Raw genomic sequence first — 25,000 nt, forward strand, 5'->3', positions numbered from 1 at the left:
GTATCATTCTCATGTCATTTCTCTCCATGCAACACATATCCTCAACCCTTACAGGTTAGGTTTCAGTTCTATACATGAAGACACTGTGTACACAAGCATGATAAACTCTACCCTTGGCTAACATTCTGCTAATTAATTACAGGAGACCAAGGAGCGTTCTAAAAACATCCGTTTCCCATGACTCACCTTGCATAAACCACAAGGCCATTATTGTCATGGGGAACTATCGCAACCAAACGCAAGACTACAGACTGTCAAACTCAACAGTCAGTAAATACCGATAACCTTTCTTTGTATTCACTTTCTTGTACAATATATTCTTTCTATATAAACCTGCTGTTTGCATCTTTCTTTATGACTCTTTCCTAGGGGCACAACAAGTAAGGAATTGAATTAGAATATACCCGAAGTTTCATGTTTCTTCCTTCCATCTTCACTCTTTGAGGACTGATTTTGGATATTTACAGACTGGCATTGCAGGACAATTTCTGGTTGCATGTGGATCACAGGTAAAGTCTTTGATCGTTGTAATCCCCTTACTTTGAAACTGAAAAAAAAACAAAAAAAAAACATCATACTTTTCATTTAAAAAAATATTATACTGTAATTTGGCTGACAAACGTATTTCATGCATATTAAAAAAATATTGTTATAATTTGGCTGACAAACGTATTTGATACATATTAAAAAATATTATGCTGTAATTTGGCTTACAAACGTATTTCATACATATTTAAAAATTCAAAAAAAACGCTTATATCACGGAAACTACATCTCTGAATTTCATACCATGTGCACCAAGCGTATTCTTCCGGCTTTTGACTATATCACAGCAAACAAACAACACGTGAACTACTAGCTTTATTTCAGTTACCATTATGGCGAGGAAAAATAAAAAAAGGAAAGAAAAATATATATAAACATAAAATTCTGAAGATAGCGTCTATCATTGAAATATGCATTTTAAACAAATAGATACTTGTTTATTTTATAAAATATTGTGTTGCAATTTGGTTTACAAACGGATTTCAAACATATTCTATTTTATTAGTAGCGGGTGAGGGGCGCTCGGCTTTGTTCGGGCGTAAAATATACTTAAAGATGATATTTTAAGTTGTCCAGATTTGGTATATATTATTATAGAGTCGTGATTTCAAAATTAAAAAAAAACTGTATTCAGGTGTCATTAGCTGGAATAGAAACCAAAGCATTCAAAGCTGGTGATGTTACCACTGTACCAACACGCATATGAACAAATAAAAAATTAAAAATTAGTCTAACATAAATGTACAAAAAATTTAACGATTCTGTTTCAATTTTTACCCATTTTTGACCCCTTAAAGACAATATTGACCAGCTAAAGACCCATAAAAATGTAAAAAATATAATCATTTGAAGCCCCTAGCGCCACTCTGTGACCTTTAGCTTCGGAGGAGATAGTGTTTGAAAATATGGAGACAGACAGACAGACATATAGCCGTTTATATATTAGATGTTGTGTTTACTAATGAGTCAGTTATTTGAGAACAAGAATTGATTAGATGGATAGATTACAAGTTGAAAGATGAAGAATATTGTAAGAGGATTGAAAACGATGAATGGGCAAACAAAATTTAATTACTTATCAGCACTGTTTATAGCCACGTGACACTTGCCAATAAAGATTTGTCAAATGTTTATTGATGTTGAATTTGAAGACTACTATGTCATAGCATGCAGGGAAGCAATCCTGATAGCCATGGCTAATGATACATTCCTGAAAACCGTTCATTAAAACGTTCACAAGGAACATGAATTTGAACAGATACATTGAAGGCATTGCTAAGGCTGCTGCAAAGCAGGTGCTCTCTCTCTCTCTCTCTCTCTCTCTCTCTCTCTCTCTCTCTCTCTCTCTACCATGCTAGAAGGTTACTTATGCCTGAGAGTATCTACAAGGCCACCATCCGCCCATATATGGAGTATTGCTGCCACATATGGACTGGTGCATATGTTACAAGCCTTTCTCTCCTAGACAGTCAACCAAACTCCAATCCTTGTCCCATCGATAAAATGTTGTATCTCTGTGCCTACTTTACAAGTATTTTAATGGAATATACTCTGATGAACTCTAAGCCCTTGTACCCCCTCAACGTAAAGACCCCAGACAAACCTGACAAGCTGCAAAATCCCACCCCTACACTCTAGATACCAGAAACCTTTTTACTTTAATAGTTTCTTTCTTCAAACTGCTAGAGTATGCAATTCCCTCCTGGGTTCCTGTTTCCCTGACCTGACTGACATGCAGAAGTTCAAGTGTAATGTGAACAAACATCTTGCCGCTCAATTCTCTACATAGTGTTCCTGTAAACTGTGCCCCAAATAGTAGCCCCTTACATCCAAGTGCACTGTGCCTCCTTTGGGGTGAATTAGCAATAAAAAAAAATAGTTCCATAACTAGGAATTTTGGGGAAAGAAACTCCCCAATTCTGATACAATTAACATCTGGGCAGGAGCTGCTAAAAACAGCCTATCCTGCCTTGAGAGAGTACAAAATAGACTTTGTGGTTTAGTGAAGGATGCCCTTTTCTCTTCCCTGCAACCTCTCCCCCACAGAAGAGACGTTGCGAGCCAGTCTTTGTTTTATCGTTATTTCCATGGCAGGTGCTCGTCTGAGCTCCAATCTTTGGTCCCCCCCCTCACCAATCTTTCATGATAAACACCCGTCTAGCTGAAACCACTGTCAATAATTTTCCTCACTCTTTATCTGTGCCTAAATCAAAACGTAGATTCCATGAACAAAGCTTCTTTCTTAGAAGTGCACGCCTGTGGAACTCTCTTCCGTTTGCATGTTTTCCACCTGAATACAACCTGGATGTCTTCAAGTCCAACAGAAACAAATTCCTGATGAACCACCCCCTTAAGTAAGACACTTCATCAGATCTCCAATACTAACGATTACTACGATACTATCCCATTGATTACTGTACACGCAATAACACTTATCCCCGAGTGGCTTCCGGGTCTTGATAAGTGGTGACTTCCATGTAAAAAAAAATTTTTTTAATTAGATTAATGTATTTTTGGTGTGACATGATTAATTGGTTTATAATGTGGTTAACCATAGAATGGTTACCTTCTACACTAAATTGTATAATTAATAAAAATATATTTCTGAACCAAAGCATTTATTGTGAAAACACAAAATTTCTCCCTTTGTTATTTGATATGTTAAATAAAAATGGCAGTTTAAGAATTGCCAAAAATTAGCCGCCAAAATGAATAATCCTATTTTCTTATCTTCCTGCGTGTATAGTCTTGGGTGAGGGAACCATGCCCTGGCCGAGTCTTATCCCTTTATCTCTGCCACAAACTTTCTGGATGACACAGGAAAACAAAAACAAAAAAAAAAAAACCCAAGGTGATGCAACACACGGAATTGGTAACTGTGGGAGAAATTCCTCCAAAATAAGCTAAAGAACAAAAATGAATGAAAACAGCTGGGATATATTTAGTTTTCTCCTACTGTAACAACTGTGACACCAACATCGAAAAGTGGGATTGAAAAAGTCAGTGCACCAGAGGAGGAGCCCTCTGACCCTGCAAAAGATGCCTGTTCAGCCCCGTTGGCATCCCCGGCAAGGCGCCTCAGGCGGTTAGCAATAAACTAATTCCTTCTCAAAGAGAGAAGGCAAAGCCTGGGAAGGTGGACCTCCTAGAACTGCGGAGAGCCAACGTTACACCGCAATCAAAAGGGACCAGATCATTACAGGAATGGTCTAACCTTTGTTGATTTTTTTTTTGGGGGGGGGATAAAAATTCCGAGCCGAACAGTCATGTCATGCAAAAAGATACTGGAACTGTCAAGCTGGAGTCACGCTGCCAGACATATGAGTTTGTAGCGGACCAGAGTATATAAATACCCTAGCTCGCCACAAGAAAATAATGAAACGAATGGAATTGAAGGAAACGAAGACTCAATTGATGGATAAGATAAACGTCGTTTATTTACTGTTGAAAGAATGAACGTTCGTTGCAGGACTGGTGTTGTAGAAAGAAAAGGAAATGTGTGTTCATCTCAAGTTCGGGTCATTATCGTTTGTTCGTGTGTGGGAAGAGAAATGAGTGTTGTAGTGAAAATGAGAATGATAGTCCAGCGTGTAGACAAAGAAGAGGATATGAGAGTTGACGTCAGTTAGCAGTGAGCCACGCGAGGGTGTTCTCAGGGAACAGTAGTAGATAGAGAAAGAGTGTAGGTACTGTCTGTTGGTTCGTGCCCCATACATAGTCGCAGGGGACGTGAACGCGCGCGAGCCTCCCTTTTGGGAGGCGGCTGGTTAGCCCAACCTCTCTGGTCGAGAGTTGGTCCTAAAAAGGTAGAAACAGCTTGTCTTTTTGTTTTATACTCGTTTCCGGTGGTCATTTGTGCATGTGTATAATTCCTTAGAAAGCGGAAGTGACGTCGTCCATGTGTGCGTTCGTGTGTGCGTGTGTGAGTACATATGTGTGCGTTAGCGTGTGTGTCTATACACGTGAATGTGAGTGTATGTACGCGAACGTGAATATGTGTACATGTGTGACGTGGGCGCGTATGTTTGTGTGCGCGTATGTATATGACATAGCTTGAAATGTGAATGTGTGTTTTTGTGTGAGACTTGAAAAAGGCTCGTACAAGTTACACAGCTTTTTCAATTACATCGGTTGAGTTCCACTCTGGTAATCGTTTTGGGATTAATTTTTTTTACTTAAAATTTGTCTTTATCTTAATTTAGTTCGGAGAAAAAAATTGTTTGTCATTTGGTGAATCTTTTAAGAAACAAACAAAAAAAATGTTTGTCATTTGGTGAATCTTTTAAGAAACAAAAAAAAAATGATCACATTTCTTTTCATCAATTGTCTGGTTACTATTGGTTTGGTTGGTTTCGTTTTGGGGAAGAGGTGAAAGGAAAAAAAATTCTTTTATCATAAAGGGTAGAACGATAAAATATTCGTCCAAGAATAGACATGATTCCATTTCCGTTTGATGAAAACCGGTTTTCTTTTTTTTTTTATATATACAGACCGTCTACTAGTTGGCCAGTTGTGTACAAATCCTAAGAGCGATAGGAGCCTTCTATCATGTTTGAAAGTGACACAATGTTCAACGAGTGAGATTGGAGATGCGACGCTGTGCAACTCATGCTCTCTACCAGCACCGTCAAAATGCATAGCTAGATTGCCACAAATGAGGCTGAATAGATGTCAATCAAGTTACCTGAATTGATTTTTTTTAATAAAAGTTTTAAAATAAAGCTGTAGTGTTTTTTTTTTTGTTTTTTTTGTTTTGTTTTTTTAGGGCGACAAGTTTATCGTTCCACCCTGTATTATACTAGTCTTTCCATTAATTAATTGTTTTGATGCAAAAATGGTGCTAACGTTAATTTTGTTTTAATTAAAACAGTGATTTTCAGGCGTCACGCTAATGCGCAAAGTGCTCCTCACCAGTGTCTTCTAAAATATTAATACCTATATCCGTTATGCCATAGATTCATAAAGGTTACAGCAACGAAAACGTCATGAAAATAACTAAGTTAAGATGAGATTAGAAGTCCAAGTAATGCAACTAATACGAATTATCGATCCTAATCGAGAAAAGAAAAAAAAAAAAAATCTCAAGTGTTCTGTGATGTTTTCAATCTGCTTCTGGTCTCAGGTGTGCGTTGGAAAAAAAAAAAAAAAAAAGTTGCAAAGAAATGAGTTAGAGTACTGTGAAAAGAAAGAAATGTTTTTTTATAAATACAAGTAGCTTAGCAAAAAAAAAAAAAAAAAAAAAAAAAGAAAGAAGAAAATTATGATTTCATAAAACTAGTGAGGTTTTATGACAATCACGTTAACGATTTTAAGCCAAAGCAAAGGTCAGACATGCGCAGTTGTTGTTCCCTGCTGATTATTATTACAAAAATAGAACAGAGGTTAGCCATATTTTGATTCGGATTTTTCTATGGATTTGCCGATTTGAAATCCGAAAATAACCTAAAAATAATATATTATTATATATCAAACAAATAATCATTTTTAGGTTATTTTAGGAGTGGATGGAATAAGTTTCGGGAACTTCTGTCATTTCTAACCAACATAAAGTTACCACTGTTGAATAAAAAGTTTATGTGATGATGTATTAAAGTGTAATCTGGTCAGTGGAAATTGAAGATATGCGTTGCCTGGAGAGAAATGATACGAGAATGATATGATGGATGTGAAATGTCAGTCTTAAAGATAGGCGTAGGTCTAATGACTAGGGATGGGACGATTCTAATAACTTTCCTGATTCTGATACAATTACCAATTTCGTACAAAATTCCCGATTCCGATACAATTACTTATTTTATACTAAATTCCCGATTCCTATAAAAGGACCGATTTTGTACTAAATTCTCAATTTCGATACAATTATTGATTTTTTTTTTTTTTTTTTTACACAGTGATCACCACTTATCAAGGCCCGGAAGCCACTCAGGGATAAGGGTTATTGCAAGTACATTACGCTAGTGTGGAGATTTGATGAAGTGTTTACTTAAGGGGGCGGTTCATTAGGAATTTGTTAACGTTGGACTTGAAAACATCCAAGTTGTAGTCCGGTGGGAAGCAGGCAGACGGAACAGATTTTGTACTAAATTTCCAATTTCGATGCAATTACCGATTTTATACTAAATTCTCAATTCCAATTCTTCTTAAATCTGTAAATATGTAACTACAGGGTGGAACGATGAAATTGTCGCACTAGAAAAGATGACATGATTCCATTTCCGTTTTATGAAAACCGGTTTCCTTTCATTGTTGCAGACCATCCACTCGACACAACGTTACCACTGTTGACTAAAGGAAAAGTTTATTAAGCATCTTTACATAGTGTGATGATGTATAAAAATGTAATCTTGCTGTTAAAAATTGAAGACATGCGTTGCATGGAAAGAAATGGTACGAGAATGAATGTGTAATGCAAGTCTTAATGACAGGCTTAGGTCTAATGGCTAGGGATGGGATGATTCTAATAAGTTTCCCGTTTCCAATACAATTACCGATTCCATACTAAATTCCCGATTCCAATACAATTCTCGATTCTGATTCTTCATAGATCTGTAAATATTAAACTATAAAGTTGTTATTTTTCCTTGATTACTGTAAAAACGTATGTCAAATGTGCAGATATTTTTTCAAACGTTACTCGTGGAGGTGATCTATTGATTTTATCTTTCCTGATAGTAAAAAATCAATAAATATTTATTGTTTTATCATTATTACCAACAGTGGAATATTTTTTTTTAAACAAAATCAAATAAAAAAAAAGATAATTAAAGGAATCGTTTTTGGTATTGGAAAATATGCACAAATTTTTCTGATTCCGATACCCCCAAAAGTTCCAATTTTTCTGATTCTTGATTTCTATTAATCGTCTCAATGCTACTAATAACCCGAAAGAACATCAAATTTGGTCAGTATAGGGAAATATGAGTAGAACAGGAGACTTTGATGGTTTGGCCACATTGAAAGGATGGGTGAGAGTTCTTTTGTCAGTAGATGTAGAATAGTTAAGGTAGCAGGTTGGGTTCGTAGGGTAGAGCCCAGTAAAACATGCGTGGGAATGATAAAAATGGATTTAAGTGAAAAAGGGATAAATAAAATCTGGCCAGAGATAGGCTAATTCGGAAATCAATTTCTTTAAGTTATCGAATGTATGCCACCATGTAAAACATACGTTTAATTGATGATGATGATGATGATGATGTAAATATTGATTGCAGACGATTCAATAGAAACCAGCTCCTTTTGGCCAAGAACAATACGTAGTACCTCTTCTAGTGCTACATTTAATCTTTTCTGTTCTCAGTCAGTGAAGACGGAAATCCTTCTAGACCGAGGCAATCTAAAATTTTTTATCCAAATCTAGAGTGCACTTTTTGGGGTAAGCTGGATTTTCCCCACATTAAATACTGACTTTGTGTTTAACTCTGTCCTTATAGGGCACAAGTAAATAGAAACTTAAGCTAGTATTATACTGATAGATTGAGAGGGTCATTCATACCTTCCCCAATTGTATAACAGTATAATTGCATGCAATGGATCCGATTAGATTTGAGATTTGACTAGCTTATTTCATATTCAATGTCAGCATCCATTACACCACTAAAGCCCCTAAATATTTCTGAAGAATTGGACAATAAATACTCTAGAATTAATTAGATTCACAGCCACCTCATGATATCGCGTCTTTGCAAAGAGTGGGGAACTGTAATACCTATTACTTATTCTAATAAATAAAGAAAAGTAATTTCTGAACTTTTGAGATGAGGAATGGTCATTTGTATTATTTGGATTCATCGGACTACTGTTCTCATCTTGAGTGTGATTTTCACAGCGTTTCGGTCGATGTAACCTCCGACCTTCTTCAGGTGTATCTTGTTGTACTCGGGAATGTTTCTGTCAAACTCAGGAATTTGGACGGTTCAATTTTCAGTATGGGCGACCATGAAATACAATTGCAAATTACTTAGGACCTCTATCCAGTCATTGCTAATTGACTAAGAGCATGCTACCCCCATGAAGTAAATAAAGGGTTCCGCTCGAAATTCCGTCCAAATTTCTGAGTTCGTCAGAAACATTCCCGAGTTCAACAAGATGCACCTGAAGAAGGTCGGAGGTTACATCGACCGAAACGTTGTGAAAATCACACTCAAGATGAGAACAGTAGTCCGATGAATCCATATAATGCAAAGAAAAGTCAGTTTGATTATCGAGTTTAGACCTACATAGCATTGCATTTGGCAAAACGAAATTTTATTCTGCTTAGCCAATGTTTATTTTTCAGCTTTCTATCATGTTCTTTGCGACTAATGAATGTATTTCTATCTAGAACCTAAAAAAGAAAAAAAAAAAAACTTGTTCCGGCTAACAATTCTAATAAACTGAAGACATTTTTTTTATTGAAACAGAATATTGACAATATAAATGTTTTTTGGCAATCCAGGTTGGAACGTAAAGTCTGGACAAGCGAAGTAATAAATTTATTTATTTTATAAAAAGATGGTTTTGTTTCGTTACGACCAAAACCCCGATTTTTGGCACAGTTAAGTTATACAGAACCTAATAATTTGAATGTTTTAATGTCACAAACATACTATAATTGGTTTTGTATTATGGCATGTTACTCCTTGAGTTATTTAGGTCGAATCCAGCCATTCCAGTAAAAGGAGGAGGAGAAGGAGGAGGAGGAGAGAGATAGATATATATAGAGAGGTGAAGAATACAGGTATTTAAATCTAGAACTTTCTACAGAGATATCTATGAAAGCACTGTTTGAGGGAGTAGCAGGACAGATCACCCTAATCGATCAAAATGGTCGCACAAAGCTATGACACTCTTGACTGCATCTTTTGTGTTTAAAAAAAAAAGCAAAAAAACAAAACAAAACAAAACATTAAAGCTCCCATAAATAATCAAATTCTACCCAATTTTGCATTATTAACGATTACTACACTACCAGCTTACATTCATTAACCCTTATCCTCGAGTGGTTTTTCGGCCTTGATAAGTGGGAACTCCCAAGTAAAAAAAATAAATAAATAAAAATAGAAACTCACAACGCGAGTTTATTACGAGAAAAAAAAAAAAAAAAAAAATCTGTGTAAACATTAAGCATTTCTTTGTTTTTATAAATAATATTATATGAGTAATCTTTTCGGGTTAAAATCTATTGAAAAATACACATTTTGTATTGAGAAATACACACTTTAAATGTGTAAAAAATTAGATAGAGAATAAGTTATCGCAAATGGTCGTCCATTTGGGCAATACTGAATGATGACTTTAACTAATATTTACACAATAAGTCACAATATTGGGTACAATATAGTAAACAATTGATTGTATACTGACAAATCTGCATAAATTAAAATATCACAAGCATATTTTAGGACCGGGCAACGCCAGGCAGCTTTCTAGTATATATATATATATATATATATATATATATATATATATATATATGGTACAACAAACTATGTATTATATTACTTATTCGATGCAAAGTTAGAGAATAATAGGGATTAATATGGATAACTCACCACAGTACCACATTTATTCTTGAAGTTTTCTAGGAAACCAATGGGTCGATTTGCCTGAAATTTGGTATGAAACTTTGTCATTGTAAGGTGCACCGAATTACGGATTATGGTATCCGCTCGATGCACAGTGATTAATATGGATGAAATATTATTAATATTTAATTAAGAAATTGCCATGTTTAACACTATATACAACCATCAATTTGGCATAAAGCACTTATTCTAAGTTAACAGGCTATAACTTTTGTCTGCTTTTAACATTAGCACACACACACACACACACATATATATATTCCATTCTGACTCCAAATAAGGCGAATAAGTGCCACTTTCATGTAGGGGCTACTATCGGGGACATAAATTGCAGGGATACTATGTAGGAAGTTGAGCAGCAAGATGTCTGTTCAAATTACACCTGAACTTCTGCATGTCAGTACAGTCAGGGAAGCAGGAACCCGGAAGAGAGTTCCAGAGTCTAGCAGTTCTGGGGGAAGAAACTATTAGAGTAGAAGGCTTTCTTACATCTAGGGATCTCTACTGTGTAGGGGTGGGATTTTGCTGTTTGTCTCGGGTATTTACGTCGAGGGGTACAAGTGCTTGTTGTTCGTCAGATCATTCACCATTAAAATACTTGTAGAATAGGCAGAAGGTTGCAACATTTCGTCGATGGAACAGAGATTGAAGCCTAAGTGACAGTTCAGGACCTATCAGATTGGTGACTCTCTTTTGAACTCTGTCCAGGAGCGAGAGACTAGTAGCAGATGCACCAGCCCAAATATGACAACAGTACTCCATACATAGGCGAATTGTGGCCTTGGCAGGATACTTTCAGGTGTAAGTAACTTTCTAGCACGGTAGAGAGAGCCCACCTTCCTCGCAGCAGCCCTAGCAATGCTCTCAACTCATGTCCCCTGTGAACGTTAAGCCGAGGAGTCTGAAAGAAGTAGTTTCAGGTAATATATCCTAAGTCATAGCTATTGGTGGTTGAGAACGTTTCTTGTAGTTATTGGAGGAAATAAGCTTAGTCCTGGCAACATTAAATGTAACTATTCATTCCCCCCCCCCCACACATATATATATATATATATATATACTAGCAATGGGTGCCCGGCGTTGCCCGGGTGTTTGGAGCTGTATGCTGAGCAAAAAAAAGAAAAAAAGAAAAAAAAGTGGTCAATTTTTTTTAACTTTGACCCCTATTATGACCCCTGAACAGTTATTGTTTTGGGATCAAATCAAGTTATTAAGTTAGATCCATGTCCAAGGAACCTATATCTAAAATTTCAAGTGTTTAGACCAAAAATTGTCGGAGGAGTTTGGTAGAGTTCTCAACGGTCAAATCGTTAAACTTTGACCCCTTAATCGCCAAATCTCTGGTCGAAAACAGATTACGTCGATTTTCCCAAATCTCAGTGACCTGTATATCAAATTTAGAGTCTGTAGACTTAAAATTGACAGAGTTGTTGCCTATGGAAATGTACACAGACACACACACACACACACAAACACTTTCACTTTTATATATATATATATATATATATATATATATATATATATATATATCAATGAAAACTAAACTTATGCTGTACGTCGCGATTGTTATGCCTACGCTTTTGTATGGATGTGAAACCTGGACGCTATACTGGCGTCTTCTCAATAAACTAGAAAAATCCCACCAGCAAAAGCTTCGAGATATAATAAACATCAAATCTTATGACTATGTAACCAACACAAGCGTCTTTGAAAGAACAAACTTCTGCAGTATTGAGACAATCATGATGAGGCACAGGCTCTGTTGGTGAAAAAACACTGGATTTAATATTCATACCTTTGAAATAACAGCCTACCCGTCACGCAGAGCCATCATATCCGGCACCAAACAATATGAAACAGAAAAGAGAAGACTAGTGAGGAAACAAGTAAGAAAAAAACCGAGCCGAACAATCCCGCCGTCCGCCAACACTTGTCTGCCTTCTCTGCCCAAGCAGATTCTATGCTCAGATTGGTCTGAGAAGTCATCTGTGATCCAAAGTATCAAGAACTTACGTATGATATGAAACGAAATTGGAAATTAAAAGACGTTTCAATTATACCAGTCATCATAGGAGCAACTGAGCTTATGAAAAAGAACTTTAAAAAGTACATAGCAAGCATACCCGGTGAACCAAGTGCAAGTGAAATACAAACGATTGCACTGAAAGGGACGGCTAGAATCCTGAAAAGATCTATTGGTTGGACTCACTAAAATAGGGGTAAATGTCAGACATCTGGTTGGATGTCCCATCCCCTAGAAGAAAAAGTTTAAGAAAAATGAAAAAAAAAAAAAAAAAAAAAAAAAAAACCGAAGAGGAAATCGAAATCGGCTGACGACGATGTATACGCACATCTAATATATAAATTGCTATATGTCTGTCTGTCTGTCTCCATATTTTGAAATTTTATCTCCGCCGAAACTAAAATTCGCAGGGCAGTGTTAGAGGCCTCAAGTGATTAGATTTTTACGGGCTGTTCTTTTATGGGTCTTTAGCTGGTTAAAATAGTTTTTAAGGAATAAAAAATGGGCCAAAATTGAAAAAATCGTTAAACATTTTGTACATTAACCTTAGTTTATTTTCAATTTTTAATCAGTTTATATGCGTGTCATGTTGGTACAGTGGTAACGTCACCAGCTTTGAATGCTACAGTTTCGTTTTCGATTCTGGTTGATGGCACTTAAATACTCATTTTTTATTTTTGCAATCACGACTCTATAATAATATATACGAAAAATCTGGACAAATTAAATTAAAATATCATATTTAAGCGTATTTTACGCTCGGGCAAAGCCGGGCGCCCCCTATCCGGCTAATACACACACACACACACACACACACATATATATATATATATATATATGGCGACTAAGCTACACTGAATATTCTGCGTTTCAGCTCTACCTACGTATTGAGCACTTTTGAAGTAAATACTTAAAGTTTACGCATAAATCTATACTTTCGTATATTAAATTTATGTGAGTAAATGAAATAGTTATATGTATATATATATATATATATATATATATATATATATATATATATATATATATATACGCATACACACATGTACATTGCATTGACATAGAAGGATTTTGATGCAATATCTTATATCACATACAAGTGATATCTAGAAAATGATCATAGTTTTCTGTTTAAGCATTTTCATCTAACGATTCAATATTTTATTGCCTTTTGCGAGAAATGTTGATCAAAGAAATATATTTGAAATAAAAGCTAAAATTGTAAATGAAACGAAAATTATTTTCGATTCGCTTGAAGACATTTTGGTTGAGATTTTTCTAAGAGAAGAAAAAAAGAAAATGGATATTAAAATTGCGAACTAATAAAGTATATTTCAAAGCGATAAATTAAAAGATTCATTTCATATTTCACAAAAAGAACCAAAAAAAAAAAAAAAAAAAAAAAAAATCAGCGTTAAATCTTACGATTAGTAAAATGAAACAAAAAATTATATTGGGAAGATTAGCATCTTCTATAGACCAATGTTTAATATGATTTCCCTTCAAGGCAGAAATACATTTTCAATTTTGTTGTCAAATTGTAATTTTATATTTTATTAGAAATTTTTGTCTCATTTCAAGCAAAATAAATAAATAAATAATAATGATGATGATGATGATAATTGTTGTGGTGGGCACCACACGGATAACAATGAACTCTTCTATTATTAATAAAGGTAGGACGAATATTCATATATATGACTATAATTCTCCCTATCTCAGGTTGAGCATTTGGGAAGTGATATACAAATTACCATTAGCGTATGAAGCGATGCTCTTTGTGTAAACAAATTGAGCTTAGGTATTTGGACAATATCAAAAGATTGTTAATTCACTGCTCGCATAGCAGCAGCCGTATAGCGCAACGGTTATAAACTCCGACTGTTGTTTGGGCGATCGGGTTTCGATCTTGGCTTGAAGTACTTGCTTGTCTAGAAAAGTTTATTTGGGGTGGAAAATTTATATATGATGGAGAAGAGAGACGTCTTTTGCCATCCTCATCAAGAGCAAACGATAGCATTTTGATTTTTAAAAAGAAACTAGGGGGAAGAAATTAAAAATAAGGTGAAAGTGAGAAAGATATATACACAATTACCATAAAATACATATTTACAGGAAGGAAGGAAGGGGAGAAGAGAGAAAAAAAAGGGATTAATCATCGATATATATATATATATATATATATATATATATATATATATATATATATATATATATATATATAAAGCTGAATGCCTGTGTGTGTGTGTGTGTGTGTGTGTGTGTGTGTGGCTGGTCACGAATAGGTTCCTATATGGTTGACTATTTTAAAAAAAACTGATTACATATAATGATAGAAGATGTATCGAGACACAGGAATGGGTATGTTTGATCTGGCAGAACGGTGGTTCATTAAAATTGTGGGGTCTGCGTTCGCGCCTGGTCCACAAAGTATGGAAATAAAAAAATAAAAAAAACGTTTACAAGTGTTTTTGATATAGATGTACATAATAATACTTTGATAAGTATGTTTTAACTTAAATAAGGATGGTATAATAAAATTGTGGGGTCTACGTTCGCGCCTGGACTCCATAGAATGGAAATCGGCACAAACATTAATAAAGACTTTTCATATCTATCTACGTAAGTATACATTGATAATTATGCTTCAGTTTGAAGAAATATGGTATAATAAAATTATGGGGTTTTCATTCGCGCCTGACCTCCATAGAATGGCAATATATCGCAAAGCTTAACAAGGTTTTTTAATATAGATCCACAGAATATTGTGATAAGTGTTTCAGTGTGAACACGTATGGTATAATAAATTATGGGGCTATCTATTTTATTTTTACTTTCATCATATTTTTCTTTGGTTTTGATACCCCAAAATTCAACCCAAATTTACAACCCTTCCTTTTCATAACCTATCATACTTCTATAAATCAGAGTCCATTTTCTGTAGGCTGTTTTTGAACCTAGTCAACGACGGGTACTTTTGCTAGTATATATATATATATACATTAGTCGTCCACTATATTGAATACACGCATACACACATTATATATATATATATATATATATATAGGTTGAGAAGTGTTCTCACACATATTCCCACTTTTATAGATATGATATATATGATATATATATATATATTTATATGATACTTTTTATATGATATATATATTAGCAGGCTGCCCGACGTTGCCCTGGGAATCTACTTCGTTTTTTGCCCCGATACATGACGTCATACGTGATATCATACTTGACGTCATCTGCTATTATATCATACATAACATATATGCTATGACATCATTGTGAACAAACAAACAAACAAACAAACAGACAGACAGGCAGGAAGACGGATTTATTATAATATATATATATATATATATATATATATATATATGTGTGTGTGCGCAGATCATTATATAATAATTAGATCACTCTAACAAACGTTAAAAACATTTTAAAATAAATGTTTAAATTTGGACAATATTTCTCGCGGTTAACGGGATTTGGTCCTTGCTAATGGATTCAGAGATGGCGTCGTTGCCGGGTTCGAATTTATCGACCGGTATTAATCGTGACACCCTGCACTGATAATTCTCCAAAGGATGAAACACTAGTGTCTGTAGGTATTTTACAGTTTTTATACTAATATATATATATATATATATATATATATATATATATATATATATATATATATATATATATATATATATATGATTGCAATAGAAATAAAATGTAAAAAGGATTTGATTTTGGATCAATTCATTTTAAAATTGCACACGGACTTTATGGACACCCTGTATGTATGTATATTTTTTTTTTTGCAATTCCCTTCGATCCATTCGGGCGGAATGAAAAATAGGTGTTACTTTTGGAATGCTCCTCGTATATATATATATATATATATATATATATATATATATATATATATATATATATATATATAAGGTAAAATTAAAAGCCAAGAACAATGCGAGATTATTTTTTTTATATAGAGTAAAATTAAATGAAAACAAAAGAAATAAATTTATTTTTTGTTGTTTGTTTTTTCTTTTTCACACAAATTTTAACTCTAAACAACAGTCATTTTTTTTTCTGTTGTATTCAATGGTGTTATAAATCTCAATATATTTCAGACCTATTAGTCCTTTTTCAAGAGAAGACAGCGGAAGAGTGTTCAAAATTGGAAAAGCAGCCGCAGAGTTTGCCATTTTTTGTTCTATATTTCGCGGTATCACGTGGCAAACTCTGCGGCTTCAACAATGCTTCAAGCAAACTACAATCTACTTATATATATATATATATATATATATATATATATATATATATATATATAACTACTTCATTTACTCACATAAAATTAATATACGAAAGTATAGATTTATGCGTAAACTTTAAGTATTTACCTCAAAAGTGCTCAATACGTAGGTAGAGCTAGTTAGTAATTTATAAAATATATATAGCGATTAAGTTATATATATATATATATATATATATATATATATATATATATATATATATATATATATATATACTGGCAAAAACCAAAAACAGCAAGATGAAATAACTTCATATTTGTATTTTTTCGGATATTAAAATTGTTTCGACATAAACCAGGCAATTTTAAATTTTATATTATTAAAAGATTTTCGTAGTTACATCTCATCAGGTAAATTTGAAAAAAAAAAGTTTGTACGTATCTTGACACATTTTCATTCTGTTAAAACTATATCACGCAGTAAATACTACCCCCCTCGTGCTTTTTAACATGTCCACCATCTGTGTTCACTACCATTGCTTGTTTACATCTACGGCAATTTGAATTTCCAGTTTTTCCATTGCACCTTTTTTGTGTAATTGAAACTAGATTTACAATGTTTATATTCTGAATTTATTATTAACTAGCAGGGGTGCCCGGCGTTGCTCGGGTGTTTGGAGGTGTATGCTGTGCAAAAAAAGCAAAAAAAAACCAAAAAAAATCGTTAATTTCTTAAAACTTTGACCCTATTATGACCCCTTAAAATTTATTGTTTCGGGCTCAAATCACTTTATTAAGTTAGATCCATGTTCAAGGAACATATATATAAAATTTCAAGTGTCTAGACCCAAAATTGTCGGAGGAGTTTGGTAGAGTTCTTAAAGGTCAAATCGTTGAAATTTGACCCCTTAACAGCCAAATTTCTGGCTGACACCCGTCACATCGATTTTCCCAAATCTCAGTACCCGGTATTTCAAATTTCGAGTCTATAGACTGAAAATTGACAGAGTTATTGCGTAGGGAAATGTACACAGACAGACAGATACACAGACACACAGACAGACAGACAGACAGACTCGTTCACTTTTATAGATATATAGATTATTTATTAAAAGCTTTTACACTTATCGTTTATTAGTAGTAAAAGTTATTAATGGCTTAATTTGTGAAGTGCTTGTGATATGCGTTAATCCTTACACTTTTATCTGCTGATCTTGGTTATTAGTTTAATTATGTGCAATTATTATTAGATTCGTGTTACTTCAAATACAACAATGCTAGCAGTTCAGCCCGGTTTTGCTCGGGCCCTATGTACTGTTCATAAGGTTATGTGCATATGTAAAGTAATGCTTCCTTAACTACCATAGAGAAAAGACAGACAGACATTTTCACAAATATGAAGTTATTTCATCTTGCTGTTTTTGGTTTTTGCTAGTATATATATATATATATATATATATATATATATATATATATATATATATATATATATATATATATATAACTAATTCATTTATTCACATAAATTTAATATACGAAAGTATAGATTTATGCGTAAACTTTAAGTATTTGCTTCAAAAGTGCTCAATACGTAGGTAGAGCTAGTTAGTAATTTATAAAATATATATGGCAATTAAGCTAAACTGAATATTCTGCGTTTCATCCACTATAGGATTCGTCAGATAGATAGATAGATAGATAGATTGAGTGCAATATATAGTAATGATTTAAAAAGTATATAAAAAAAAGACTCATGCGCCACCACCGAGAATCGAAACCAAAACGTTCAGCTCACGATTTATTTTTGCCTCTGCCGTCAATGACTGGGCTATGAAAACATGTTTACTACAAGGCTAAAAATTAAAACATGAACCAATAGCTACTACGTTATGCATTCATAATTTCCGGCGTTCGACCTTTCATTTTTTTTTTAATTTTCACACTTTTGCATCGATTTTTCCAGGCTAAAACCCAAATATAAAGTTTTGCATGGATTCAAATACCTTATATATGAAGTTTCATGCCTGTAGATCAAAAACTCTAGGATGAGTTTGGTAGCCAAAATTAGTTAAACAAAAATATATACGTATACATAAATATATATGGAAACAATTTTGTGCTTATTATAAACTTTTTACGCAAATATTATGCAAGTATAAATCATGTAGAATATCTGCATGAATATAATTACACGTAATAGTTAACTAAAGATGGTTATCCCATTAGAAAACCGAAGCAGCTTATAGGGAATAAATTAAAATGAATGTTTAAAAGAATATACAAATTAGTTAGATCTTTTGCTTAGTGAATGCAATTCCACACCCCATATATAAGAAAATTGTATTTTCTTTTTAAATAAATAGAAAATAGGGTTTTAATATGAATATCAATACACACAAAAGAAAAACGAATTTATAGAAGTATATATATATATATATATATATATATATATATATATATATATATATATATATATATATATATATATATATATATATAAAAGGAACACACGTGTTCATCAACGTTTCGAGACTTCCTCTGGATGAATGAAAATAAAACACCCGTACAAATATTTGAAAAAATATTTTTGATGTAATAAAATGCAGGATACTCTTATATTTCAGAAAGAGAGATGTTTTATATATAACCTCGTATATATATATATATATATATATATATATATATATATATATATATATATATATATATATATATATATATATATATATATATATAAGGAACAAACCAAGTTATGTGTTCATCAACGTTTCGTCTTTATTTCGAGACTTCCCCTGGATGAATGAAATGAAGAAAACAAAACACCAGTACAAATATTTGAAAATATATTTTAGTGCAATGAAACGTATGACCTTGTTCCATTTCAGAAACGAAAAAAAAGTCGTTGGAAATTCGAAAAAGAGGGAGGGTGTAACGTTGTAAAAGATTGTTTTTGATAACGCTATATAGGCGTTAATATATTTAAAAAGATATGATGCAATTCATATTATTTTTGGAACAAATATATCCCTCATAATTCAAAATTGGATGCGTAACTGTATCGGTTTTTAATATGGGGGAAATACAGCCCCCCTCCCCACAAGGGCATTCTGAATAAAACAAACCAAAAAATTGCCTCAGATTTCTCCTCCACTGATCGAAGACAGAAAAGGTGAAGTGTCATATCAGAACAGATACTACACTTTGTTCCTAGCCTAACATGTATTTTGTTTCCACTAAACACAGAAGTGTCTGTCTTCCGAACCCTTACTCATCGTCGTCGTCGTCGTCGTCGTCGTCATCGTCGTCGTCGTCGTCGTCGTCGTCGTCAACAACAACAACAACAACAACAACAACAACAACAAGCAAACAACAACAGTAATAATCAATAGCAACAACATAATAAAAACATAACGCAGTTATTAAATAAATAATAAAACCTAAAACTTTTAGATTGAAGACATTTTCCTGACACACACAAAAAGAATTAGAGAGAATTTATCGTGTATAATTATGACAAGTTCTCAAGTCAATTAAATTAAATATAGCTTACATGACTATTCCTAGGCACCTCCATAAGTCACCACAGAATTACCCCCCCATATGTAAAACGATGTAACATCATTATAAATTAATATAATCAATATAACTTTTGTATCATTTAAAAGATAAAGGGCAAAATAAACCAGTAATAATTAAAAAAAAATTTTTCATCGCACGAAAATAATGGAATTGCGAGACAAAAATCGTGTTTACATAACTGGCACTTTAAAAAAACGTTCCCATGTAGTAAGCATTCCGAACGTGAAAACATACCCGTGTTTAATAAATCTAGCAAAAATCAACTAATCGTCAGATTTTCGTGAAATTTTCTATACTTATCCATTTTAGAATGAAATTATATATAAAATGCAGTTTCCATAAAATATAAAAGGGGAAATATTTTTTAGTGCGTGCCCCCCCATTTATTTTTTTCGAAATTTGAACAAAATATATTTAAATCTATCAAAATTTCTATTTATTATGAAACACAAGAGTTCAAATAAGTAAAACATTTTTATTTTTTCAAAATTTAAATACACGTACTGAACAAAAAGTTGCAATTAAAAAATGATATAAATATAATATTACTATGACATTTTTTAATATCGTTTTTTTTTCTTCTAATTAATATATACTACAATCAGTTGAATTACTAAGAAAAAGAAACTTCCTAAAAATTAATTAATTTCTAAAAGATTAAAACGATTAAAATTCCATTATTTCAAAATGTTTCGTTACAATATAGATTTTTAATTGTGCTTAATTTTTTTTTAATATTAAGTTTTAATATAAACATAGCTCTTGTCAGCTATTTTATCGCCAGACGATGTGAAAATTTTGCACAAATATTAAGCATTTTATATGCCCCCTCATATTTTGTTTGTTTCTTTTTACCGAACAAAAGTATGGAAGCCGGTAGTTAAACAAATGACCATTCAGTAAAACAGTATTTCATATTTAATATACACATTTTTGTAATATTATTAATCATTAAACTGTGTAAATCTTAAAACCTAACAAAATTATAACAAAGATTAATTATTAATTGCAGTTTGAAGAAGATAAACAAAGGTTTTTAAAAAATTATTAAGTCGCTTCTGCTTTTCCATAGTTCGTATAGTTAACACAAGTCAGACGTCACGGAATCCTGCTTACTTTTTTTTTTTTCACATTCGGTTGGCAGTGCCTAACTATCCTTCACGTCTAACATCTGTTTTCTGAAAAGTATAATGATAGATAAGTCGTTTAGCACTGAATCGTATTCATAACAATATTGTATAAAAATCTGCACACATTTTATAATTCATGACAATATTGTATAAAAATCAGCACACATTTTATAAAGTTTAAAGCTTATCGATGTAAGTATAATTTACGTATTGCATTCGTAGTTTTTTTTTTTTTTTGCGTCTCAACATGTGTGTTTCTTTATTGTACCTATTTACTATGCCTCCCCACGGGACAGAGTTAGACACCAGGGTCGTTTTTTAATGTGAACGATTGCAATCTTTGTTTGCTATTTACGTCTTTAATCATTTCTTTGCCTACTATTTACGTATTACAAGTGCAGTAAGCTCCTTAGTAAACGCATATGTGATTGAATCCAACTGTTTTGTCATTTTCTATTTTTCTCTTCTGATACTCATGCTGTGACGATGACTTTCGAAAAATCGGCGAAAAAAAAAGCGACCTCTCCCTGTAAAAAAAAGTGCCCAGTTTAAGGTGAAGGAATTAATGTTTTTAGCCAATTTTTCGATATCTTCGTCCGAAGGGCCGGGCTTCAAAATGATACCGATTTCGTGAAAATCCGTCGCCTCTGTCGAAAGTTTTAGGAATACCTACCTACCTGATGATTGATTGCAACGTCATGTCGGACGAGTGCCACTCCCTCAGACATTTAAAATCCATGAGCCCAAATGCCTGAGGGAGTATCTATACAAAGATGATATTACAGTCTTAGCTTTGTACGACAGCTAAGTCTCTCTCTCTCGGTTCAAAATGTTGAGATCCAGCAACAAGCAAGAACAAGATAGCCAGCAACAAATTAAACTGCAGACCAGCTTAATGCAGGTATTGGTCTCCCGCTTTGTTTTTTAAATCAGAGATTTGCTTCTCCTAGAAAGGTTGCCTTCACCACGGCTTACGGGAGCCCTCTCCACCCCAACACACACACACACACACACACACACACACACACACACACACACACACACACACACACACACACACACACACACACACACACTGTGCTAGTTGGCCGTTGACCCAGAAAAAGAGTTCATTCGCCCTACCTACCTACCTACCTACCTACCTACATACATACGTACATACATACATACATACATACATACATACATACATACATACATGCATTTAAACAAACAGGTGAGATTTATTTTATAGAAGATGCTCTTATTATATCAGCTAGTATTAATCTAGACAAGAGCCAAACCAATTGCAGACACGAAGTTTAAGAAATAAACCAGTTACTCACGAAAATATAACAGAAAGATTTGTCATGTAAGGCCAGATGAGGTCGGTGTTGTTTTTTTTTTTTTTACATTTCTATAATGCCGGCTTTTTCTCTTCTTCTAGTGAGAAGCATTTAGCTTCGAAATGTCATCGCCTAAAGAGGTTTCTCCCTTATTCCTCTTTCTGTAACTCTTATTGACTTGATAACGTAATAAATATCCTATGTAGCTTACTCTTTATCCTCTTAACTTATCCTCTCTCACTCCTCTCTCTCTCTTCCTCTCTCTCTCTCGCTCTCTCTCTCTCTCTCTCTCTCTATATATATATATATATATATATACACACACACACATATATACATATACACATATATATACACATAAATATATATACATACACACATATATACATATATATACACACATATATACATATATATACACACATATATATACATATATATATACACACACATATATATATGCACACATATATATACACATATATATACACACACATATATATACACACGCATATATATACACATATATATACACACACACATATATACACATACATATATATACACATCTATATACACATATATATATATACACCCACATATATATACACATATATATATACATATATATACACATACATATACATAAATATATGAATATATATACATATATATGCACATATATATATACATATATATACACATAAATATACATATGTATTTACACAAACATATATATACATATGTATTTACACAAACATATATATACATATATATATACACACATATATATACATATATATATACATATAAACACACACATGTATGTATATACATATATATATATATATATATATATATATATATATATATATATATAGTTATTTAAAATTGTAATAGAACAATAAATTTATAAGATAGCAGATCATACTGTGAGTTTATGCTTATTTCGGAGCAAAGAAAACTTACACAAGTTTCTAAAAAATCATACTGAAACAAATTTATTCCGTTTTCAGTCCGTTGACGATTGAGGAAGAAGACATATGGTGCCCGGGAAATTAGTAAGTATTTTTTTTTTTTTAGCAATAGCCATTAATTTTCTACTGGCGTCAAATAGGAAATAAGTCTTACTATAAAAATCGAAACAACTAATCGATGTAAAACTTATAAGAATAAATAAATATTACTTAAAGAACAAAAAAAAATAAATTAAACATTACTTAAAAAACAAGTGAACAGAAAAAAAACACAAGATAATTTTATAAAAACAAAAATAAACTAATCCGCTCTCTTTGTCATATAATAGATAGTCTTATTACATCATCTAGTATTCATATTCATCGCGATAAGATCCAAACTAAGTGCAACTAAAAGTGACACGAAGTTTAAGAAAATAAGCCAGTTACCCACGAAAATATAACAGAAAGATGTGTCATGTAAGGTCAGATGGGGTCGCATATGTAAAAGTAGAGTATAACAGAGAGACATCCGTCGACAAAAAAAAAACGAGCGTTTCAGATCAGTCTGCGTATGAAAGCTGCGTAGGACAGATCGCTAATACTGATGTAATAGCCGAAAGGAAAACTTCGATAATCGCCAAAAGCGAAGTGCCCTCCACCTAAAATCCCCGTTCATCCATTTATCAGTAAGAAGATAGATAAATAAGTACGTAAGAGAATACTAATATCCCCCCTCTCTCTCTCTCTCTCTCTCTCTCTCTCTCTCTCTCTCTCTGCCTCTCGTGTGTGAGAGAATAAACTTAAAATAGCACACCCTGAATCTGTAAATAAAGTGATTGTGTGCCCGTATATCAATTTCTATTTTTATAGAAATACTAGACTACCTGTGACCCGTTGGGTCAGTAGTTTATATTAGCTATGGGATTCATGTATGAGCGTGACACTTGTGACGTAAAGAAAATAGTTTTTTTTTTTACATAACAAACATTTCTCTGAAAGTATATTAAAATGAAAAAAGAATATAGATAGATTTCTATGAGTCGTTCTGTTTATTATAATTGATTATTTTTGAAAAGAAAATTTACAGTGACTGAATTATAAGTGGTTGACCATACTTATAGGTAAATGTGCACTGAACAGATACCATAATACTTATTATAGTTAAATTCAAATTTTGATATATCTGCTTTTTTTTTTACATCGTTCATTTCTGTATTACGTTTAAGTTATCTTAAATCCCACTCTTTCCATGATAAATAATAATTTCGAAATGATAACGTTAATATTTCAGCGTCCCAATTGTTCTTTATTTTTTCGCGTTTAAATTATCCAAATAAACAATTGTTAATACTGTCTGCTTATTTTTTTGTACATCGTTCATTTCTGTATTACGTTTAAGTTATTTTAAACCCCACTCTTCCCATGTTGAATAATAATTTCGAAATAATAACGTTAATATTTCAGTGCGCATGTCATGCGCGCATGCGCAACCGGATGTCGTAAACCGGAAAGTGGGTTACATACATCGTTACAAGGTCATTTGAGTTTTATAATTATATAGATATTAAGAACCAGGGAATACCTATTCGTGTATATTAAAAGAGAAAAGAATTCTTTCTTTTA

At 32.9% G+C, this 25,000-nt stretch overlaps 1 protein-coding gene across 2 annotated transcripts in view; it reads right to left on the reverse strand.

The window, feature by feature from the left end:
- Positions 1 to 25,000, reverse strand: part of LOC145279984 (ankyrin repeat and fibronectin type-III domain-containing protein 1-like) — a 529,276-nt gene that overhangs the window by 228,939 nt on the left and 275,337 nt on the right. For both annotated transcript variants that reach the window (XM_080131579.1, XM_080131580.1), the window contains one exon: positions 405 to 547. In XM_080131579.1, coding sequence (XP_079987705.1) covers positions 405 to 547 — 143 coding nt within the window. The remainder of the gene's footprint in view (positions 1 to 404; positions 548 to 25,000) is intronic.

The sequence above is a fragment of the Euprymna scolopes genome, chromosome 7 (genome assembly GCF_053919585.1).
Source record: "Euprymna scolopes isolate OS-2025 chromosome 7, ASM5391958v1, whole genome shotgun sequence".
Taxonomy (NCBI): Eukaryota; Metazoa; Mollusca; class Cephalopoda; order Sepiida; family Sepiolidae; genus Euprymna; species Euprymna scolopes.